General features: G+C 41.9%; 2 protein-coding genes across 5 annotated transcripts in view; one reads left to right on the top strand and one right to left on the bottom strand.

Annotated features, from left to right (window-relative positions):
- The window catches only part of ntng1a (netrin g1a), a 321,235-nt gene that overhangs the window by 231,448 nt on the left and 65,172 nt on the right, over positions 1 to 24,615 (top strand). For all 4 annotated transcript variants that reach the window (XM_044104584.1, XM_044104587.1, XM_044104583.1 and 1 more), the window contains one exon: positions 17,339 to 17,982. In XM_044104584.1, coding sequence (XP_043960519.1) covers positions 17,339 to 17,982 — 644 coding nt within the window. The remainder of the gene's footprint in view (positions 1 to 17,338; positions 17,983 to 24,615) is intronic.
- LOC122824231 (kallikrein 1-related peptidase b11-like) overlaps positions 1 to 24,615 on the bottom strand; it is a 67,091-nt gene that overhangs the window by 37,369 nt on the left and 5,107 nt on the right. The gene's annotated exons all lie outside the window — the stretch shown is intronic.

The following is a 24,615-nucleotide window of genomic DNA, read 5'->3' as shown; positions in this document are numbered from 1 at the left end:
GCTGCAGAAATATATCGCTAATTTAGAAAACAACCAATCAGAGCCAGGAGGAGGGTCTTAGCTCCACTCTCTGCTGCGCTACGCTGGTTCCCCACAGCCGTGAAGGCTCAGGCTAGTTAGTTTAGCCACCGACGACAGAGGATGAACAGTTTTCCTGGAACAGGACGTTGTTTCTCCACCATTCCTACATTTAGCAGTGTGAATATGAGGTTGACTGACAGAGCTAAGGCCCTCCCCCCTCCGCCTCTGATTGGTTGATTTTGACCAGGACAAGGTGTAGGAGTTTGATTTATTTTAAAACATTTTCTCAAACTTTATTTGTCTCATTCCATAATGCTGCCACAAAGTGACACAGGTGTTTTTATAAACATTACATGCTGTAGCTTTAATGGAGGTAATGCAATCATTTGAACGAGTTGTGCAGAAGCAGGGGCACGGCAATGAGGACTGTATAATAAAAGTGTTAATTTTTTTACTTTGACATGTGTCACAGTTAGGACAACTAAAATATGAAACTATAAAAAAAAAAAACTAATAAAAGGAAAGTGAAAAGGGGTTTATTTGTAAATCTCAACATAAGATTTACTCTCTAGTTCTTCTTAATCCCACTAATTAGTATCTCCGTTTGTAATACAAGAAACAAACATGATTATAATTCTCGTAAATAACGGGAATACGCCGCGTGCAAACAGACAAATCCGAATTAAAGGAAGCGCGCCGGTTAATGAGCAAAACCTTCCCAAATCTAAATTGCAAAGTCAACTCTCTCTCGCACAGAATCCGTTTCGGCTGCACGCGTCCCTGCAGAGGCACATAAATAGTAAAGCGCTAAAATAGGACACGCGACCCGCAGTCAGCGCTGTTTTATCATTTTACGGATCGGTTCTACAGAAACCAAACATCGAACACCTCTGCATACCAAGGAAGCCGGCTCCAGGTGGGATGACTCTGTGTCCCAGATCATTTTGTACTCTGCAAGAAGACAATACATTACTTGGTAGCATCTTTGTGTTGAGATGCCAGAGACAAAACAAAACAAACAAAAAAAACCCCAAAAAAACAACAAAGACACAAGATAGCTGCTGGTAAAAGTGTCTCGTCTGCTATATTTAAGGGGTGAATGTTCCTGAAAATTGTGATTCTACAAACTTCTTTTGATTTAGGCTTTGTAATAATTTAAAGAGAAGCCAAAGATTTCATCTGAACATGATTATGTTGGGTATTCCTATGTCTATTATGATTTATCTCAACTACATGTTATATTTAACTCTTATCTGATGGTTGATTGCCCACTTGATGTCATGTTTTTTTGTTTTCTTTTGTCATTTCAAGCTAAAATTGTCATTAAAAACCAGTTGCTTCACTATTTACTTGTACACTTTTAATTAGTATAGCTAAAAATCGAAAATGCAACAAAATTTTTTGCTTATGTCTCTACAGAAATTTTCAACATAATTGAGGAAATGTAATGTTGATGTGAACATTAATATATTACAACAATCGAATTGAGAGCTAGTGATTTCTTTTCTTTTTTGTCAAAATATTTGAAGCGACTATAACGTTTTAGGTCAAAGTTCTCCAACGTAATTAATTTACCTTCCTATTATAACAGTTCAATCACCAAATATACCTTAACATGCATCACTGCATACAGTGAAAACCGTTTCAACATTACAGCACAAGCTAACATCGACACTCTTGCTTATTCCTATTCCTGTCAGAACAGCCAATCAATTAACAGAGATGGTACTTCTGGATTGGCTACTTTCAAAATGCTATCAGTAGCCTTGCAGCTAGCTGTTTCAACTTCCAAATTAGCTTTTTCTTTTGAATGTTCTAGGAAACAATCTGCGGATTGCCGAAGCTTTGTGGCTAATTTGAAGTTACTTTGCACAGAAAAAGCCACAACTAAGTGAATCCCTAAAAACTGAACTGCAAATTCAGTTTGCAGTTCCTAAATTGGTTGTGGCTCAGCATTAAGAAGGACGGACATGTCTTTGCAAAGTGGTGCCTCCAAATGATATTTTTTTCTAAGTATAAGTCAAACAGTTGGACTTGTATGTTGGTGCAGCTTCTAAAAAAAATGCGAAACGGCGAAACACTGAGAAACTTTAAATCAAGGCTAAAAACTTTAGGCTTCTGGACAATAATAGATGTGACATTGACCAATATATTGAAGGTGTATTGATAAATTTGATGATGGCGCTCCTCGAAATCTAATGTTTGTCTCTGGTTTCTCAATTATCAACTGTATGTTGCTTCATGACTTTTTATTTTTGTGGTTTTGTGATTTAAGTCACTCTGCTTTTGCCTTGTTGCGCAAATTTGCTAAATAAACTTGATCGACTGATTTTGGTAGATAGCAAAATGTCCCAAACTGAATATTTTTGACAATCTACTGGGTAAGTAAATGACAAGTGAGGAAAAACCAGACGATTCAACACCTGGTTAAAATTTGATTTGACCAAGTGATCAAAACATTTTGAATGTTCGACACGTGAACGTTTTTGAGGATTTTTGAGCGGGACAGTTGCTTTGATTATTCATGTCCAGCATAACATTTATTAACGCCATCACACACTTGTAGCCAGTAGCCACACACATCCTTAAAACTGACTAGATTATTTGAATATTTGAAAATCAATGTGCATCTCTAATTTGTACCACCACCAAGTCTTTTTTTCCCCCCCACAAATGGCTGTCTATTTTTTGGGTTGTTTGCTACTTTGTGTCTTCCTGCAAAACTCTAATTCAAAGGAGCTGCCAGACTTTTAGTAGAGAACTCGACGAGATTAGAGGGTCAAATTTAGGGGAAAACAAAACACGGCAAAACGACCCACTCAAATCGATTCATGTGAATCCGACTCCATTTGTTCGCAAGATCCCGGTAGCTGGTGCACAGAGATGTGAAAAGCATGCTGCAAAAGCACTGACATAAAAGTGCAAAAAAATAATTTAAAAAAACAGTCTACTTCTTCTCACCCCTCTCCCCTGCTCCTCCTCCTTTCTGCATATTGTTAAACTCCTTTCATCAGCACATGATCACCTGCTGCTTGCTGCTCTAGTAACTTCCTAAGGGGGAGTCATTGTTCCCTATCCAGCAAGATATGAGTGTTAAATATTTGCATTTATATTAAAGTTAACATTAAAACACGCCGGCGTTGCATTTCTCTGTCTCGGAGCGCTCGGGCACTCCTGCGCTTTTTATTTTCCTGAAAATCAGCCGGCGCGCCTTTAAACGAGCTCGTTCAGAAAGTGGCACGCGCCGCCCTGCGGTACGGACCCGAGGAAAACATGCGTGCATACACATTGCTCTGTGTGGTCTCATTAGTTTGAATGTCTTAGTTTAATTAATCACTGCTAGAGAGCTTCATTTATTCCTAATTTCTGCAAAGTGGAGTTGATTAGTGCGGTATCTCCCCCCCCCCTTGCCCTCTGGCCCCGTTAAAGTTTTAGATTTTTTTTCTTTTTCTTTCTTAACTTCTTCGCCCTCTCTTCGCATTTCATCTTTTTCCTAATGGCGGCTCATCAGGAGCTCAGCTGGCAGAGCACCCTCGACTCCCTCTGAGGGTTGTGATTACAGTGGTGGCAGATGCTTGACGTTATTGTCGTGGAATCAAGTGGATCCACTTGCGTTTGGCTGTTTCTGGCTGCTTGATATTGGATTTTTCTTCTTCTTCTTCTTATCTTCCTTTAGTTATTTCCTGACTTTTTAAAAGCTTGGTGATGAAGGGAAAGAGAGTGACAACTTTCCCAAAAAACCCCCCCCCAAAAAACCCTGATGTGTCCTCTTAAGCGGGTAGTATTAAAAATTTATAGAGGCATCACTTTAATGATGCTGGGAAAGTAGAATTGTATTCTTTGGTGTTTTGATTTATTTGACAGGCTGTGACTTTATATCTCTGACAGTTCATATATGTTTTCTACCGCTCTGAAGCAAAAGTATTTAGTGAAGAACACACATTGAGTGTTGGCTGCAAAGTACAGGAGTCTCTTTTTACTTGAAGTTGCTTTGTAAAAGTATTTACACCCGTGCTAAATCGTAAATGAGTTGCAATTCATAAAATCTTCTGGAAAATTGTCCAAAAAAATCAGTATCGGTGATGTGAGGAGGAGCGACAATAAAGTTGGTACCTAATTACCCATCTGAGGAAACACCATTCAGACCATCACGATGAGTTCATGGTGGCCAAAACTGGTTAATCTCACATACAGTCCATTTGACAAGGCCTGGATAAATATCGGTGGTGGGATTGGTTATCGGCCAAATTAGTTTTAAAATATCGGCATATCGGATATTGACCAAAAATCCGATATCGCATATCCCCAGCACTAAGCTGGTGTTCGCGGGCTGCCCTGATGGAGAAATGGGGCTCGGCATCCAATTAGCTCATCAAACTTGTTAGCGTCCATTTGGATTGCGGGAGAATGGAGTTTGTCACGAGAAATATAGACAATCGGTACGTTTGACTCTAAAATCTCAAATGTTCACAGCGCATCGTATGCCACAGCAGCCTTAAGACTTGACTCAGAGACAGAAATGTGTAGCATATTGAATGACGAGCTACAACAAACGAGCTTCAACACGCCCCAAAAAGTCAAGTTTTGAAACAAGTTCAAGAGCTTCTTCAGTTTTTTAGGGCTTTTTTTTTTTTTTTTGTAGATATACGGGTCTGTCAAAGAAAGGAAGGTGTCCGTGTGGATCCCTCCGTGTGCTCCTTTCTCCCTCAGTATTCTGTGTGACTCGCCTCTATAAAGAACTTCAATGTGTGCGTGCGTGTGTGTGCGTGTGGGTGTGTGTGTGTGTGTGTGTGTGTGTGTGCAGACGCTTTGCTTGTCAGTGTGTTTGACTGTCGTGATCCTGCGAGCTGCGAGGGTGGAAAAGGCCCAAGCTATTTTTTATTTATTTTTTTTGTCCCAGGAGTCATCTGCCAATCATTTTCACAGATTCAGGGCTGAGGAAGGAAAAAGGAAAAAGGAAGAAAAAAAAAAAAGCAAGGAGCGTTGGAGACAAAGATATATAGGGGGAGGGGGGAAGAGAAGAAGAAGAAGAAAGCCTCCACGTAGAATGACTAAATAGATCTTTAGCGGTCTAACAGAGAATCCTGGTGCCGCATCCCAACCGCGCGATAAATATCCCCGCCTGGGAGAATCCTGAGCTTTTGGGGCAAATAAATTTTAAAGACACTACGTATGACAAAATAGATTTTTTTTTTTTTCCCCTCAACCAATTCCCTCTCTGAGATAATAATTAGCTTCTAAATTTAAACCCCACTTCCGACTGCTGCTGACCAAGACACAGGAGCACTCATTAGCAGGAGCGGGATCCTGATGTTCTCATGGCAGTCTCCAGAGAAACTAATGAGGGCCGAAGCTCGATGACAGGCGCTCGATTGCAGGGACTTCACTGCGGGAGAGAGAGATTTTGGTCTGCTCATGTGACAGTGAGACGTTCCTGGGCAATGATCGCGTCGGACAGCATGCTGCTCTCTTTATCGTCCAGTAGCAGCTGGTTTGGTAAAAAAGCCTTTTGCCCCTGATGGGTTTTTATGTATTTTTGTTGTTGTTGTTTTTTTATCACATCAACTTTCCATAGTTTGGAGAAAGATCATACTCTCTGTGGTTCTAAATCACAACGGGGAAGTTGTGGCACCTGTCCAAAACAAAAGTCAATATTTCTCGCCATTGGCCTCAAGGTCGGCGAAGGTTATTTGTGCTGGACTTCAAAGTGCGGTGTGTCCAGAATACTGATGTTTCCTGATCCTCAGAGCTTCAGCACAACAGTTACTTATAGGAGGCAGCCCAAAGGTTCAATATAAAATATTCAAATCAATTTTCTTTACGATTTTACAAGTTACAACCAGAAGTGTTGATGTGGTTCACTTGGATTTTATGTGATAGACCAACACAAAGTAGCGCATAACTACAAATTGAAAGAAGCATGGATTTACATTAGGTTTTTTTTACGTTTTCATTTATAATTACAATCAGTACTTACTTGAACTGCCTTTTGATGCAGACACAGCTGCAAAATTTTCCAGGTATGTCTCCATCATTCTTTTTCTTTGCTAAATGGCTCTAGCTCAGTTAAATTAGATTGTGAGATTCCATGAACAATAAAAAAAAATCCCTTAAAGTGACCTTAAATGAAAAAGCTTGCACCTCATTGGATAGTTACTCTAATCAAGTGATAGTTGTTCTGATTCTTATTTTCACAGCGTCTGTCTCTCTAACTGTACAGAAAGGCAAGTTTAGTTGAAAAGTTGTGTTTTTTTTGTTTTTTTTTTCTTTTACAGCTTCCCAATGACTAAGGCCTCCTTTAGCAGTCTGTGTGAGAGGTTTTGCAGCAGACACCTTGAAGCGTACAAATAAAAGTATAAGAAGAGACGCACTGAAAGACTTCAGATGGACTCGGTTGTTTTGATCAAGCAGATGATGTCGAGTCCCGTTTGTAATGTGACGAAGAGGAATTAAATGAAATATCAAACAAGTGAAAAGCAGAGCAAAGCCATACTCTGCATGTCAGTTAATGAGACATAAGAGCATTTTTGTTGTTTGGAGGATACAAATGAAGTGGCGTCTTCCTTCAGATGTGGGAGATGAAGCAGCATTTGGAAGCAGAGCTCACCTGTCACCTTTCTTGACACCTCAAGAGAAACCAAGAAATCAATGTAGCTGCTTGGTCAGCATGGTTGTCCATCTTCCGTCCCCATGGTAACACACTCTTGTTTTGGCCGATGGACTGTGCTAATCCTCCCTGCTTTCATTGCATTGAGTCTTATATTAGTTATTTCCCTCATTATCAGGAAATAGGCTTAGAAACATGCCCAGTGCTTTATCTGGACAGAGTAGTGTGAGCTACTAGCACAACTAGCATCTCTGGATTGATTCACAAAGGTTGCTATAGAAACAGTCGAAAACAAAAACACAGCACATGTGGGCTTTTACACTGTATGTGTGCTTGCTATAGTTAGCTGACATAGGCTAAGGTTAAATGCCTACTCCAATAGAAAAATGTACAAAACTAAGTAGTTATAGAATAGCAAAAAAAAGAAGAAAAAAAATTCTATAAACATCCTCTTTTAGTTGAGAAAACTATTATCTACAAGAGATTCAAAACTCACGTACAGTAAGTAGTTTGGCAGAAATTGGTTCTTCACTCTATATAAAGTCAACACAAATGAATCCTTCCCACAGCAGTATGGTGACCAAGTGTCCTCTCTTCCCTGGACATGTCCACTTCTCACGTTCCGTCCGGGGCACCCAGGCGGGGATTTCATTGGTTGATAGAAATGTTTGGGTTTTCATTGTTTCCAGGGCATCAATAGGAATTGACTGTTCTAACATAAGGAATACAAACTTCCTTTGATTTGACGTCAGTGTAGATCTGCTGGTTTAGAGCGCGCAGTGGCAAAGTGCATGGCGGTCTTCTTATTTGGAAGCCGAAATATGGCCACCGTGACGAACAGTATCCCAAACATTCAGCTCCTTTCTGAAAACAAATCCGAGGCAGAAAAGACACTGAAATTGATGATCATAAAAGGCGGACGTTTTGTTGATTCCACAGGGCTGTCAGTCTGAAGGAGTGATCTGCGTATCGCTCTTTGCTGTTCGATTGCTTCTCTGTGCTTCGCACTTCTTTTTTTCTCCCCCCACCCCTCTTGGAGAAGGAATAGAAAAGCTAAGCATGTGGCATTACTGTTCAGGCAGACTCTAGTGTTAGCGGTTTGGTGTCTGTGCCCACTGGGTTGGAACTATGGCAGCGTATCCCATTGTGAGGTCAGGCTATTAGCTTAGTCAAGGTGATAGTGATCTATGTCTCTCTCCGGGGAAGAGTGTATGGCTTTGTAAGACCTTTACAGTAGCAGCAAATTAGGATATGGAGAAAGAAAAAGAGTGCCAGTGGTAGATGAAGTGGTGGTCTGATGTTTTCTATTGTTCGAGGGTTATTTCAGCTTAAAGACTGGATGGTGGTTATGTCATCAAGCTAAGCCTGCATGGTTGTAATGCGCTGTGAAGATGTTCAAAGTCTTCAGTTTATCTGACCAGACAGTTTGACTGAGGGATGTTGCTCTGCGGCGGCTAGGAGATCGATTGCGCCCCAGTGTATTAACTCACTGCTGAAATGTCATCTTAATAAAAGATGGATGACAGTTAAAAACAGTGGGGGAAAAAAATCACTCCCATCCAGTTCTAAGCTGTTTGGAGCAGCAGTCTGAAGCATTTTGGGCGGTAAATTTAGAATACCATAATATATAGTAGGTATTACGCAAAGAAACAAAACAAATATTAATCTGCAACTATTTCAGATAAGGTAAAAGCAGAAAATTTACAAAGCGGTCATTGTTGATCTTACTTTATCTTCAGCCTTAGGAGTCGGCTTATAATGAATAAACTTTTAAAATAGGATTGCCGTCTGGCATAGATACAGAGAAAAGTTAATTATATTATAGGTACAATAACGTTGCATATTATTGAGTGATTTATTGAGTTGCAGAGCTGTGCCAGCGTACAGTAGCAAAGCACTTATCTGCTAAGATAAGCGCCTATTCTAAAGGCTCCCTCTCAGCCATCAAACAACGCCTTGATGGCAGCACTTATTGTCACAAATACACTATTACCGAAGCAAGGGACATCATCTTCCAAAGCACAATGCATCAGCGCCCAATGGTGCCTCCATTGCCATATAAGAGATAATGGAATATAAAATTGTTTTCGTATCCGGTGAACGTGTGCCGAGGCCATCGGCGGCAGACTTTCCCCTGCCGTTGTCTTTTAAGGCTCATGAACTCTCGAAGACGATGCCAGTAATCACGAGTCAACGTTTGCAGCGTCGTCTCGCCTCGTGGCCTCCGCTCGGTTGACCGGACACGATGGTGCATAAGGTGGGCGAATGGTGCGGGTCTATATGCCGGATCGCTGTCTTATGTCTCCCACTGGTTCTACAGGAAACATATTGAGTCTTTCAAAATCACGAGTTGGTGACTTTTCACTTGCTCACCATCGCTCTGTCCCCTTAAATTTGTAAATATTGTCAGGTCTAATTGACCTGACAATATTTAGGTCAATTAGACCTAATTGACCTAAATTAGGTCAATTAGCAAAACATTAGCTGATATTGTTACCAAAAGTGCAACATATTTTTAAAAATGCTTTAAATCTTATGAAAACCTGCATTAAAACTCACAAACGCCATTTTATTTGCTGGATTCTTTCTTTTCGGCCGTTTTTTTGACGACGGCATGAGGGAAAGTCTGTTGGGTTTGTGTTAGTGATTTCAGGCCCCTGTCAGCTGTGTTGACGCGGTGCAGGCCGGGCAACCTTCAACCGACCCTGAGCCATTTGAAAATATGATTGTAATCCTTGTCAGGATTTGGCCAGGGTGTCTATTACCACTGTAATCTGTCACACTGGCATGATGTATTCATCCCACGTCCAGGTTAAGCTCCTCTTTCTGTCTGCACCACCCGCCGCCAGGAGTGCAGGGAGGTGGAGGGGGTCTGGTAATGGCTCTAGCATGACTGTGGAGAGAGAGGAGGAGGTTTTGAAATTGAGAGAGCACTGCCACAGTCAAGCCCCTGGATTGGGCTGAAGGAATTTATTGTGGAACACAAGGTCTCATTATTGGCACAGGGATAACTTTAACCCTTTAGCCCCCTGCACAGTGCACTCACTTGTCCAATGAAAAACTAAAAATAAAAAGAGGTAGAAACACACAGAAAGCAAAAAACAATAAATAAATGAAAAGAATTGTTTTGAGGAAGAGGATGGGGAGACGTTTTCTTTTACACAGCTGATGCAATAAAACAGTCACCCATGTTGTTACAAGTTTAACAGTCGACACAGGAGTTCCACCGATCAGGTGTCCTTGGGGCACCGAAGTGATCGGGTTAGTCTCAGATCAGGGATGAAATGCTCACATGCTTTTACCAGTCATGCAAGGGAGGCGACCAATGTGCTAAGGGGGAATTACTCGCATTTTTCAGCATCATATAATTGGAATGGGCTCTGATTTCATCTGCAAACTTAAACAATGTTTCTCTGGGCGTGCCTTGGTGGCGTAGGGGATAGCGTGACCCATATTTGGCCGGCGCAGGTTCGACTCCCGGGCCCGGCGACATTTGCCGCATGTCTTCCCCCTTCTTAATCCCCCTTTCCTGTCAGCCTACTTTCAAATAAGGTACACTAGAGCCCACAAAAAGACCCCCTGGTGGGAAAAAAAAACAATGATTCTCATAATGTTTCTCTGCTTGGGCAATAGTAACTGGAGGAGGAAGCAGAGAAAGATTATCTCTAGAAGATTTTTGCATGGACTCAACTGTTGCATAATATGATTTGATTTGATGTAAAGCACTTTGAAATGCCTTGCTGCTGAAATGTGCTATACAAATAAAGTTTGATTGAAGTTTGATTGAATAGCAGCTGCCAAAGCTGGCAATAAATACACATACAACAACTACAACAAAAGGTAGACTACATACACAAAAGTTTAAGAAACAACAACAGAACATCAAAGTTATCGCACACCTTCCAGGCCTCAGCATATTGTCCATTTAAGGGTTTTAGGGTTGTACAAAGATGATACACAGCTCTACATTACCGTGTCAAATCAATTCGTCGATGCGCCGTAACTTTCTCAAGCTGAACAGAAACAAAACTGAAGGTATTGTCTTTGGACCTAAAGAGGAACGATTTAGAGTCAATGCACTTCTTCAGTTATTGCAGCTGGAATCGAGTGATCGGGCCTGAAATCAGGGTGTAGTGATGGACTCTGATCTGAACATTCAGAGTCACATAAAGACAATTACAAAATCAGACTTCTGTCACCTGAAGAACATTTCTCAAAGGACTAATGTTCCAGCAAGATCTGGATGAACTCATCCATGTGTTTGTCTTTAGTCGCATCGATTACTGTCTACATTAGCCTGCCTAAAAAAGTGGATATTTTTAGGATGTAAAGCACTGAGTAGTTTGTTGCTGAAATGTGCCATTCAAATAATCTTGAACTTGACTTGCAGCCCTGCTCGAGGGTGATTCTCCGTATCTAATAGTATGGGTGTAAGGCGGACAGTGGAAACGACAGCGTGCACTCAATTTGCTGTCCCACCTCTGAAGTGTCTGTCTCACAAATGGATGGATTTGACTGGTGCGAGCCCATCTATCTGGATGGCTTGTCTGCTTGTAGAAAATTTATATTCCCGCTAGTCCCATCCTCCATCAGTCGCTCCAGCGTGGCTGGGCCAAGGCTGTCAGCAGCAGTGGCCATAGCTTATTGGTAAAGATAGGACCTCGGTAACCCTCGCATGCTTACATCTCGCATCCTTTCCTGCTGGCGCAAGTCGATAAACCGACAAGGAAAACGCTCTTTGTTGTGTTTTGTTTTATTTCACAGAAAAAGTTAAAGACCATGGCTTGTTGAGAAAACACCAAGCACACACACACACACAAAACTAATCTTGTCATCTTAGCAAACTGTGAACCTGCATAAGAATAAGGGCTGCATTTTTTTTTTAAAGTGCAAAAATATTTATTCATATATTCAGGGCGAACTGTAAGGGGAAACTGTGGAGAAGTTGAAAAGTTTACCGACTTCAGAGCAGCGGCAGAGACTGTTACCACGACGATATGTACCTAAAAGCCTCGACTGGCAAAGCATCAGACGCAGCATCCACCCCACATTTCCCTCCCTGACCTCAGCACCCTTATAGAGTGCGGCTGAGCAAGATTAGCTTCAATCGTTAGCCGCCACGTTCCAGCACTGCTTGTTTTCACTCCTCCGGTTGGTCGGCTAAATTAGCTTGACAATAATGGAGGCGGAGGCTGACCGCGCTGGTGGAATTTACTGCAGCTTCTTCACAGCTGATGAAATCCACCCACGAGCATCTTCCTCGCTGGTAAATAAACACCAACCAACCAGGACCCCCCACCACCACCACCCTCACCCCTCTGAAGAACTGGCCTCCATCTCGGCGTGTTGCAGTGCTAATAATCGGATTAGGCCGGCGCGTTTTGGGTGGGTCGGAGGCATCTCTATTAGCACTGATTTGGCGTGACCTATCCGCCACAGTAACCCCGCCGCCGGCTGTGTAATCTCTAAAGGCTTCACCCTCCTCCCGCTCTCCCTCCAACCTCCGTCCGTCCTGCCCACTTATCATCACGTTCGGATTAATAGAAACATCTTTAGTAATTACAGAAATGCTGCTGTCGCGTGCCATCAATTGTTTTAATGCGCGCGGCCGGCGGCCCGTTAATTCATTTTGCGGTGCGTGCCACGGCGAAACACAGAAATCTACCATCGATTTTCGGGGGGAGGGGGGGAGGAGGTCAGTACACTCAGCATTTTTTATCTCCGCGCTCCTCCTCTCCAGCAGCCCCGGCGAGGTTATCGATCTTCATAAAGGCAGTATTTTTTGTCGTTAAGCGGAGAAGCGGAGGAGACACTAATGAAAGGTTTTAACCTGCGTGTGTTCAGGGTTGGAGGAGGATGTGGGGTGATGGAGGGGTAGCGGGGGGGCGAGGGGGACCAGTGGTCAGCGATGCCAGGTGCTACACACAGCAGATTTTCAGCTCCGTAGCCGCAGGGATCGATGGGGATATATCTTTGTCTGATTACAGAGATGTGCTGGCGAAGGCAGGAGCAGCGGGTGGAGGTGGGGGAGTGGGGGGTCGTTCTGCGGGTGTTCAAGTCGTACGTGGGTGTTAACAGTGGTAGCACTAAATATGACTTATTAAAAAGAAAAAAAAGGTGCAAATAGTTTAACCTCAGGTGTTCTGCCTTTTACTTTTATGGTGAAATAATAGGATTGTAAACTGACCTTTGAGATTGTAGAGGGAGCTTCCACATTGTGTTCTGTTGGGACCTTAACTGCAGTTATCAGTTTATACTATAGGGATCCCGACATGTCCTTTTTTTAAGCTCTAATTATTTGTAGTCAGAACAACAACATCAGCCTTCCTCATTCTAAGAATTAAAGACCTACATTTTGAATGTGGTAATCTCTTATATCAAAAATAAACTACACAGTATCTATTTATTTAGCAAAAGTAATCATATCTTTTCATATGTTGCCACAGTAAAGCCAGAAGTCTCATTTGTTTCATTGGGATTGCGCAATCAAACAAAATGTCAAAAGTAATAATTCAGACGATCGAGTTTATTTGTGTAGCACATTTCAGGAACAAGGCAGTTCAAAATGATTCATATCACAAAAACACAAAAATAAAAAGTCACAAAAACATCGCACAGTCACCGATTTCAGAAACCAGTAACAATCATTACATTTTACCAAGTGCCATTGTCAAAATCATCAATACCCATCAAATACAGTATGTCACCAGTGTCAATGTTCCAGTGATTATGGGTCGAAAGCAACTCTGAACAGGTGTGTTTTAGTCTAGATTTAAAGAAACTCAATGATAAAAGGGAATACTTTTAAAGAAGTTTGCAAAAAATTAATAAAAATCTGAAAAGTGTGGCATGCGAATGCCATTTTCTGGCGTATGTGCAATGTTTGTTTTAGCATTTAGCATTTTCTTGAATGCCATCTTCTTCTGCATGTTCTCTGGACTCCCAAACAGCTCCTTTCCTCTCATCACAATCCCAGGTCTACATTTCAGAACTGGCCCTTTAGCGTTAACAAACACGTCAGAGGAAATATATTTTGAGTTGACTCACATTTACCAAAAAAAAAAAAAAAAAAGTAAATAAAAATAGATTTCTGCCTTGTTTAATGTGGAACAGTTTTTTTTCTTTTGATGAACATATTTCTTTGGGATTCAAAATGTTGAATCATTCTTTTTTTTGTAGAGTGCTTTTTTAAAAACGTAGAGAAATAAATATTATAAAAGAAGACATATTACATTATTATAATAATATTATAAATATTATAAAAGAAGACATATTATATTATTATAATATTTATAATAATATTATAAATATTATAAAAGACGGCGTATCTGAAAAGAAATATAGTAATACATACCTTTACTTTCTTTCAAATTTCTTTCTCTGAATCTTGCATCTGGTCCCATAGAAATGAATACTATTTTCTTTGACTCCCCCTAGTGGTCTGGAGCACTTCCGTTTTCAACACTTTTTGTTTGCTGCATTTCATTCGGGTGTTTTCTTTTTTGTTTGCCGCATTTAATTTGTGCGTGTGTCTTTTTTTGTTTGCATGTTTTCTTTTTTGCTGCGCATTTGCACCTGTCGGCCACCATACAAGGCCATTGGTGGAAAAAAACTCAAAAACCTGGACACTTTAATGCAGCTTGGGAAATATTTGCTCGTCTTATTTGCAACTTTGCAAAGCTCTGATGCAAAACAACGGTTGTGAGTCGCGTAGCTTCAGTCTGCCGGCTGCCTTTTAACGGCCCACCCTGCTGCGATCTGCAGGTCAGCCTGTGACCCCAGGGTTCTGGAGGTCGACCTGCGGGTCACGCTAAGCTTCTGATAAGCTCAGCTAAACAAAACACGTGGGTTCAGAGAAATCAGGTCAGGAAGTGACTTTGCCAGAGTTTTGACTGAATAATTTACAAATCCACTCGGTGCATGCACTGGACTCTCCTTACTTCAGCTGTTCTACATTTCTCCCACAAACACACAAGCACACACACGTCCACACACGCCCGCTTGCTCACACACACAGACACAAGTTGTCCTATTCTTTATCGCATAAAGTCATAAGCATCAACATCATTCATATTCATTACGTAGCGCAGGAAGTGCAGCAAATACGCATGACAATATAAAGGTAGTAACACAAAAGACATCTTATTTCATATGTCATGAAATCTATGGTATACTGAATTTATAAAAATTTGCTGTAGTCTTTGTGAATGTGTAGAACTTCAATGCAGAATATGAAACGCATAGGATGTTGTTCCTCTTCAAGATCTCTTATAAGCAACCCACTGTGAGTTATATTTTAATCCAGTTCCAGAGTTAAATATGGACCTGTTAAAGCCTGGGTTCATTTAATACAACAAGGTTATGGCTTTGATTCATCGGGGTCAGGATTTTAATCCAAAACGTGCCTTTAATAGACCAATAACTAAGTGTAAGGATATTAAACAGCGGATTTAAAGAATAACATTAATCTTCTAAATGGACAATGATCCATTTTAGCCGATATTACTCACAAAGTACCAATCAAAAACCCAATCTTCTGTCTCCAAACAGTAATATGACACAGTTATTCCAGTTCTGTGAGTAGGAATTAGCAAAATTCTGGCAAACTATAGTGAGAAGTTTGCAGAACGATGCAAAATATATCGTCGATATCGGTATCAATCTGATAACTAAAAGTGGCCCGATATTAACAACCGATTTTTATTTCCATCTTGTTGCCGTTTGTTTCTGGACGGAGGAGATTGGTCATGTGACAGTGAAAATGATGCAGCGTATTGTGTATGTAGCATTCTGGGTAGTTTAGCTGAAGCGGAGGAGCAGTGGTGAAGTTGGTGATGTGGTCATTTGATTCTAGGTGTGGAAAGGGTGGTGAAATATTTATAATATACCTAATATCAGTTATCGAAAATAACAGCAATATATATAGGATTATGTTCATATTGGTGTTTTCCTACCAAAAAATGTTTGAGTCATGCCTTAAAAGACAGTGAAACAATTTTTTTCAATTGTAGGTTATCCTTAGGGATACTAAGGCTTACACAGACAGAAGTAGCGTAAGAACAAATGTAACATTCACATTTATCTGGTTTTCTTTGTAATACTAAGAATAACTTGAATATAATAGGTGGATACGCAACATTTGCTAAGACGAAGACCATTGCAGAGCTTGTAACCAACATGAATTAACCAACACGCTCTCATCCCCTCCTTCTACATCCATAAAGCTCTGACAAGGTATGCCTCCATGAATCCATATTCCCTCCTTCGCAGACATCCACAACGCATAACAAGTGGAATTTCTTAGGGACTGCCTACTGCCTCTAAGCACACATAACTGTCGCCTATGAGTCATTACGCATCTGTCTGTGTATTTGAAGGTGCGCCAGATGCCGCCGTTAATGGCACACCTAACCTCACACCACGAGACGGTAACACTGGGAACCCTGATTGGAATTTTTCAGCGCTTACCCCCACCTTCAATTGTCTCCTCCGGGCGCCGCCGCTGTCCGGTGCTTAGGGAGACCTGCAGGGGACGTTTCAGACAGGATATTAATGGGGGGCCCCCTCCAACAGTCAGAGGGCCTGACAGAACCCCGTTTCATTGTCACCTTGCCTTGGAGGACGAGGAAAAACTTGCGAAGCTTATTAGCCCGAATGGAGCCGTTTCTCCCGCTAACTTACTCAATCTCTGCTTCGCTGCTTCATTACACCGTCTTACATCAGAGTCTAGCTGCTCTCGCTGTTTCCTCACCATGTCGCCGCACTCACTTCCACACAGGCAGCCACACGCACACACACACACACACACACACACCCCCTCACACGCACAGGGTGACATCTCCCACCTAATCAAGTAGTGGATTATCTTGTCCTGATAAATTGGAGCTTGTAGCACTTGAAAGGTCCTCTTGGAGGAGTGCTGTCTCCTCCTAACAGCTAGTTCAAGCCCCCAGGGAGCGAGAGGAGAGAACATTGCCTTGTAATGATTTGTGGTGAATTGGACAAATGTTTTCAGAAAGACCTCTTTCTAGCAAAGTGCTTGATGAATTAAAGCTCGGGGATAAACTCTGCGATCCGCGAGTCTAATTCGGGCTTGAGTGGCAAAAAACGCAAGGATGTATTTTGCACAAGTAGGTTGATGAGATTCTTTTTTTTTCTTTCTTTTTTTTTATAAAGAACTAAGAAGTTCAGGATTAAGAAACATCGTCCGTGGGTCAATTTACCACCTTAGATTACTATCGCCAAGGTATTTTTATTGGGATGTGCAAAAGCGTGAAATCAGGTGAAACACCTTCCAGATCTGCAAAAATACAAAATTTTACCAAATATTTTTTGGTCTAATGTCTAGTGCAAATATCTTGGTACACTTGAAATAAGTCAAAAATCATCTTAATAGTTAAGTTTCAGCAATATGTGAGTCAATAATTAGTCAGCAATTCCTAAATATTGATGATTTTTTTTCACTTATAACATAGAAATCCTCTTATCACTGAAATAATCTGACAGTGGAACTGGTACATATTATTGACTTAAAACAAGCTCCTATAACTTGCTGAAAAGTTGCTGGTAAGTTGGTTTTGTCTTATTTCACATGTACTAAGATATTTGCACTAGAATTACAAGAATGAAAGTAAACGTGGCACTTTTCAGCACACCTCTCGGCTTTGCTGTGGTCTTTCTCATCTCCTCTCTGTTTCCTGTCGTTTGCAGGAGAATCCTTACATGTGTAACAACGAATGCGACGCCAGCACCGAGGAGCTGGCGCACCCTCCGCAGCTGATGTTTGACATCGAGGGTCGCAACCCCACAACCTTCTGGCAGTCCACGACTTGGAAGAAGTACCCAAAAGCCCTTTTGGTCAACATCACGTTGTCTTGGAACAAAACCATCGAGCTGACCGACGACATCGTCATCACGTTTGAGTCGGGCCGGCCAGAGCAGATGGTCCTGGAGAAATCTCTGGACTACGGCCGAACCTGGCAACCCTACCAGTTTTACGCCACCGACTGCCTGGACGCCTTCACTATGGAGCCCAAAACAGTGCAGGACCTCTCCCAGCACACCCTGCTGGACATCATCTGCACGGAGGATTACTCCCGAGGGTACGTGTGGAAGTACGACAAAACCGTACGCTTCGAGATCAAGGACCGGTTTGCACTGTTTGCTGGGCCCAGACTGCACAACATGGCCTCGCTTTACGGTCAGCTGGACACGACCAAGAACCTGCGGGATTTCTTCACCATCACAGACCTGAGGATCCGGCTGCTTCGGCCTGCCACTGGGGCCACCATGGTGGACGAGAGCAGCCTGTCAAGATACTTCTACGCCATTTCTGACATCAAAGTTCAGGGCAGGTAAGAAACGCTCCGATGACAGTCAACCGGGAGAAGTACTGTTCTGTGAAAACATATTTATTCGCGTTCAAATTTCTTCTGCTTTAGTTTTTTTTGTTGTCATATTTACATTTTTTTGTATCACACAATATTTACAGTAAAAAATATTGTTTTCTCATCATGATTTAACGTATCAAGCAAAAGAAGCAACCGAACAATCTGGTGTTATGTGAAAAGGCAACTGTTTGGTATCAGGTCCTCTCTTCTCAAATGCTGTTGGTTTTACAAATGTCATATAAAAAGTTGTTCTTTTGACTTATCGATCTTCAGATTTCATTTGATTTTTTAAAATCTTCTTTCAAAAACTCTCATTTGGATCTCTTTGGTGAATGTGAAACTTGTGTTCTGCTTTGTCAGCAGTAGTTTTGGACTTGCAGTTGTCCAAAGGTTTATTTTTATATCAGAATCACAGACGTTAACCGAGGCTGGCGAAGTCTGCAGCGTCGAAGTTGTTCTACGTTCTTTTGTGACCCCTTACAGGAGTCTTCTACTCATTGGGTTCATTTTGTTTGACTGCTGGTTGCTTCTGATAAGGTTTACCGCCATTCAATGTTCTCTCCATTTGCGGACAATGGCTCTAACTGCGGTACATCGCACAGTAGGTGCTATTACCGACTGTTTTTAGGGTTTACGAGGAGGAATAATTACTTGAAAGATACTCATGTGGTTTGGCATTTTTTCCCCTCGAACTATTGAGCAGCTGCCCAGTTGTGAGGGGGGGAAAAAAAGAATGTGCCGACTGTTCGCCATTCTTTCCAATTAGGCAGCGAATCCATTATGTTGTGCAGAGTTCACAAGATGTCAGCATGCCTTAATCAAGCGAACTGCTTACGGTTTGCTGAAGCGTTCCACCTCGGACAACAGACTCACTCAGCTGCCTGTTAGGCGCGTGAAACACATCAGATGTGAAGTTTCCACGCGTCGTAATTAGCGCTTGATTTAATGATTCCGCAGAGGGTCATGTGACATGAAAACAAGACGCCATTGTGCTGTTTGCAGAGAGGCCGACAGCGGCTTCCCAGGCTGCTACGGCAGGATCGAGCGGATATTTTTTTACGCAGCGTGGCTTTTCAGCTCAACAGATGCGGTCGGGGAGGGGAGGGGTTGGAGGGATGAACATTTAATTACCCTCGTTTTACTTCTCACCCGTAAGAAGCTCGCAGCGCGAGGACGCGGAGCGTGGCGGAACGTCACAACGATTCAAGGGAAGGGGTGAAAGTGTTGGAATCAGGCTGCCAGTCTGGGATGGTGCCGCAGTGAAAACCTCGGGTGGGATTACGACTAATGGAAATGTCTGTTTTAGGCTCAAGAAGTACTCTGCACGTCTTTTGAACTTTTGTTGATTGTGTCAGTGCGTTGGGCTTTATGGACACAACAGGCTCTGTAAATATGAAGTAGCACATAATTGACAAATAGGATGAAAAAGGATACGTAGTTTTCGATTTCCTTTCTTTTTCTTCACAAACGAAACACTTAAAAGTGATTTGTATTCAGTTATTACCAAGAACCAACACAGGTACTTTGCTTAAATTAGGCCTGGGCTTTGACTGGGTCAGTTCAACTCTGACCCAATCTAGCCTGGAAAAAAACTGTCCTTTGTTCTACGCTTTGCTTAGTGCAGAGAGTCTGACTGTGGATGTTTGAAATTTTACTCAACTGCTAATGTTTGGCCGTGACGTATGCAACGCACTAGTTCGACGCGATGAAGCTTACCAGAAATTGCCTGTGCTGTAAACAAACATCCTCCAATGCGAAGAGAGAAGAGGTTAATGTGAATTCAATATTTGAAAGTGTGGCCAACAGGGACTGAACGGCTTCGTTCACTTCCTCATTCACCTCCTTGTTCACTTCCTTGTTCACCTCCTCGTTCACTTCCTCCATTGATAAAACTACAGGCGGACTACAATTCTAAAACAGTGCAGAAAAATCAACGTCATCATTCACAACTTCTCCTCCTGTTTGCTGATTGGCCCGGCTGAAATTCTGCTGGAGAAATTCAACACAATGGGAGAAATTCCAGTCGGAGGACTGAAGGGGGATGAGAATCAAGCGGAATTCTGTAGAAATGCAAAAGCCAGTAGCTGCATGTTTAGAGGTGTTGTCTTCCTGGAGGTCTTTGGTAACAGGTTTTGCCTTGTGTTTAGCTCCATGCCTCTTTCCCAGAGCATGATTCCACCACCACCATGTTTCATGGTGGGTTCTTCCACCCGAGTTGTGGTTCTCTCGAACCCTTCCGGAGTTCCCATGGTCCTATTGGTTGCTTCTCTGGTAGCAGTCTCCTTGTCCAGCCAGTCACTTTGGGCTCATGTTCATAATTACATTGGTGTGGGTCCTCTGTAAGGGCTTAAACAATGATGTCACTCTTCCTGGTGTTTAATGCACAGTTTTATTGCAATAATGTCACTGCTGCTGGGAGAATATTTATATTTATATTGCCAAACCCCTTCAAGGCTTTTAATTAACCTCTAATTTATTGATTTCCCTAACATGTCATTATTTTAAGCACAACCACTCCACACCTCTGTTTTGTGCTCAGTACATAGGGACGTACCCCTGAGCACAAAAAAGTGGCTATGATAATGAATGCCACGCTCAGAAATTGAATTTCTGACGTTTCTGGTGATTGAGAAGGTCATTCAAGAAAAATAACTGCGAGGGTGTGGGAGTTTACCAAACAAAAGAGTTGAACGGGGCTGTCGAAAGCACAGATTATTTATTATTTCCGACTAATCATGACCAAACTCTTACATCCCTGCGGGGTTTTCGGGTTTGAGCGATGAGTGTTGTGGCGCCGGCGTCGGAGGCCCGCGGTTGTTTACCGGCCCGCTGCTTTTGGAGCAAGGCTCGCCTGAGAAATGCTTCCCACTGTTTACCAAAGGTAACGCACAGTTCAGCAATAATGAGGCACATTCAACACAGAGGCTTCGTTCCCCCTCCCGAGGCAAATCGCAGCTCAACGCCTTTCTCTGCACGTCGAGTATCAAACGTAAGCTCCTTAACCCCGGAATGCAGTTCTCCGCGAGAGATTTCGCGGGGCCGCTGAGGTTGGATCTGGAGCGCATCCATGTGCCGGACTCAACCTGCATCCGCGTGGATCAGGAGTGAGAGCGGGTGTTGAGGGAAGTGTGGTTTGGAGGAGCTTGCAGGTTTTCGACCTTTTTCACAATGTTCTGGGAAACGGAGCCTGTGTTTTTGCCAAAGTAGGTCAACGTAGAACAGAAAGATGAAGCAAAAATTTCTCCAAATGTATTTCTACTCCATTTATTGTATATACAGCAAAAAAAGAGAGAAAAAGTTATTCTTTTGAAAACTTGACACAAACTATTTTTCAAATTATCATTTGATTTAGGTTTTTAAAACCAAACCAGGTTCTATGTGAGAAATTAATCATCTGTCCATGTAAGCCTTGATTAGTGTCAGACAATAAAAGTCAATCAATTTAGAAGTTGTCTCACAACAGGAAGTCGGTTAAAAGGCAATAACAGGTTTTGAAGTGTATTCAAAACCCGTTAGGTTGTTTATGATTATGCCATTGCGAGATCTAAAGTGAAGACTTTGGTACACAAGTTTGGAGGAATAAAAAGATCTAAAAAAAAAAAAAAAATCACTGCGTACAATTAATCAAAGCCAATAGGATTTTATTTTTCCCCCAAAGAAAGCTAACCCGTTTCCTGAAGACCTGCAGTCAGTAGCCGTGTTTCCACTGATAGTAAAATCGCAGCAGTTGAAATTACAAAAATAAATTTCTTTAATGAATAGTACAGCACTGCGACAGACTGGCGACCTGTCCAGGGTGAACCCTGCCTCTCGCCCAGAACGTTAGCTGGGGATTGGCACCAGCAACCCTCCCGACCCAATTAGGGACAAAGGGTGAATAGAAAATGGATGGATGGAATAGTACAGCGATTTTGAAAAAAAACTTTCGCCTTTCGATAAAACGTTTGTCACGCGAGAAAAAATGTTTCAGCTTTGTTGAAATTGATGTATTTCGCTAAACTGCAAATAAAAACCACTTTTCTCTGACCACACCAGTCAAGTGGTCGACGACTGGATGGCACGACTGGATGGCACTACTGGCGGCAAAGACGACAGGAAATGGTAGGAGGACGATGTTTTTTTTAAATAACTTATCGCGTGAACAAACTTATTCACGTGTGATTTTCATTTCATTTCTTATTTAATGGAAACACAGCAATTGCGAAATTGTGTTTTGGCAGAATATCGACAAAGTTTTCCGCTCATTTGTGATGGAAACGCAGCTCTTTGTAAGTTACAGACTAGACACAAACAGCTTCCCCGTATTTAGCATATTTGACGTTTAACTACCACTCGTGCATGTTGGGCCTCCAAGAAGCGGTTTTTACATACCTGCACATGCGGTGGTCCGGATGCCAAATCCACTCCAGGCACGAGGGACCTTAGCTTAGACATGCTACCGAGACCCTGAGATATAACCTGCTTTCAGACTCTTCAGTTTCAGTCTAAACAAATTCATGAGCAGATGGGAATCAGTCTGGGAACAGTGACAAAGCTATTTCTACAGCTTTGGGACTCCAGCGAACCACAGCCAATATTCACGCAAATGAAGAAGGAGAGAAACTTACCAGAAGTGGCTGACATTCAAAAAAATAAAAAATAAAATCAAAAATGACTCAAGGAGCATGTAGATGACACGGTCAGCGTTTATGTCTCAATAAGAGGAAATAGGCAATAGCGAAAACGGGAAAACCGTGGAAAAGGTTTCTAAGGTAAGCACCACTGCTGAAAAAAGCCTATCTCACATTATTGATGGAAACATGAAAATTGCTCTCTACTACAACAATCTGGGGGGAGAATGTCGGACAATCAGGTTAACACTCTGGATAGACAACGATCCGAAACGAACCAGGAAGTCCACCCATATATATATATGTATATATCACTTTGCTTCTTTTTTTGAATAATTTGGTACAGTGAATCACAAATTCTTTGTCAGCCAAAGGTTATCAAGTTGTGGTGTGTTGTGAGCCTTTGGAGGGGAATTATAAACAAATTTCCAACACGATAGCATTCCAGAACTGCTCAATATGGTTCAATCTCTAAATTTACGTAAACAAAAAAATAAAAAATAATATTTAAGTAGACAAAAATACTAAATCACTGGTTCTTACTAGGTTAAAATGGTTCTTGGTATCAAGGAAACATTTCTTGATATTTATCTTGACCTTTGTGTGAAACTGAAATGAGCTTAACTCCAAAACTTTAAGTGTGATCTAACAATAAAAAAAAAAGTAAATTAACGTTCAAAGAACTGTCGCTGAAATTGTTGCACGAGAGCCGGACGTGTCAGAGCTGAGCGCTCCGTTATAAATGATTACAGGCAAAGAGTAGACCGAAGGCTCTAAGGATAAAAAAAAATAACTAGATAAAAAATTGGATTCCCAGAATTTGAAATTAACCTGGCCGCGGAGCTGGGAGCTGGATGCAAACAATGTAGTAGCTGGTGACTTAAATGAGTCTGACACCCTGGCTGTTTCAATGTATCAGCAGCGCTAAATAGGCAGGTGGAGAGAGAGAGACGGAGAGCTTGGAGGATTCACGAGACGATTTTCTAATAATCTGCTGAATGACTGGAATAATTGCTCTGGTTCTTTTTTTCTTTTTCTTTTTTTAAAAAGCTTTACAGTAACTGCAGTCTGCAGTTTCACCTGCTCTCTCTCTCTGGCTCTTCACACTCCTCTTTCCCTCTTCCTCTTGCCTGTAATCAATACGGTGTAATTAAAGCTGGAGGAGATCCAGGCCGCTAAAGGATCTCTTTTGGGCTTTGGGTTTCTCTGTCCACCCTCCTCGTCTCGCTTCACTTCTCCTCTCCTCTCCTCGTGTCTTGAGACAAGAAAGGACCTCGCCCCCTTCCTGTCCGACCCTTGGCGAGATAAAACTCCGCGTTAAAACGTAACGAGCCCCATTAATCCCCCCCTAAAAAAACTGAACATGTTTGCTAGTTTTAAAACTTTTCTTTTTCCCCCGGTCAGTACCTGAAATGTGATGTAAATCTTACATTGTGGATTTCTTTTGTCGGCATTCTGCATCTCTCGTTTGCGGATTTACTGCATTGTGTTTGTTCATCACTCTGGTTGAGTTTAGCTTCCTTACCTCTCTCTCTCTCTCTTTCTTTCTCTTTCTCTCTGCTGGCTGTGGGAACTTTGCTTTGCTTTGAAACTTGCGATCAGTTTCATTGCTGGTTCGCACATTTACACTGCTGGCGGATTAGCACTTTGGAAACCCAACAGTCATTGAAGCGTTGCGTCACTCCTTTACTCTTTCTTCCTAAAAGTTGATTAAGATCTCTGCCTCCCCGCTCACGTTGGCAACTTTCGATTTTGACTTTGTTCGACACACCATGTGTCAGATAATGATTTTGAGTAAATGAAAGAATGTCTTTTTTTCACGTCTTTGTCGCGTTGCAGCCACGAGGGCAATTAGTTGCACCAGATCTTAGCTGGGTGCATCAAAGTAAAGAGGGGTGAAAACAAATGCACGGTTTAGATGAAAACCAGTCAGGCGACATTTTGCTTTTATTTCACAAACATGCATCGCTGTGACTATAAAATTCCC

Source organism: Gambusia affinis, linkage group LG21 (assembly GCF_019740435.1).
Source record: "Gambusia affinis linkage group LG21, SWU_Gaff_1.0, whole genome shotgun sequence".
In the NCBI taxonomy this organism is placed as follows: Eukaryota; Metazoa; Chordata; class Actinopteri; order Cyprinodontiformes; family Poeciliidae; genus Gambusia; species Gambusia affinis.
The sequence above is the reverse complement of the archived record's forward strand: the minus strand, read 5'-3'. Positions and strand labels throughout refer to the sequence as shown.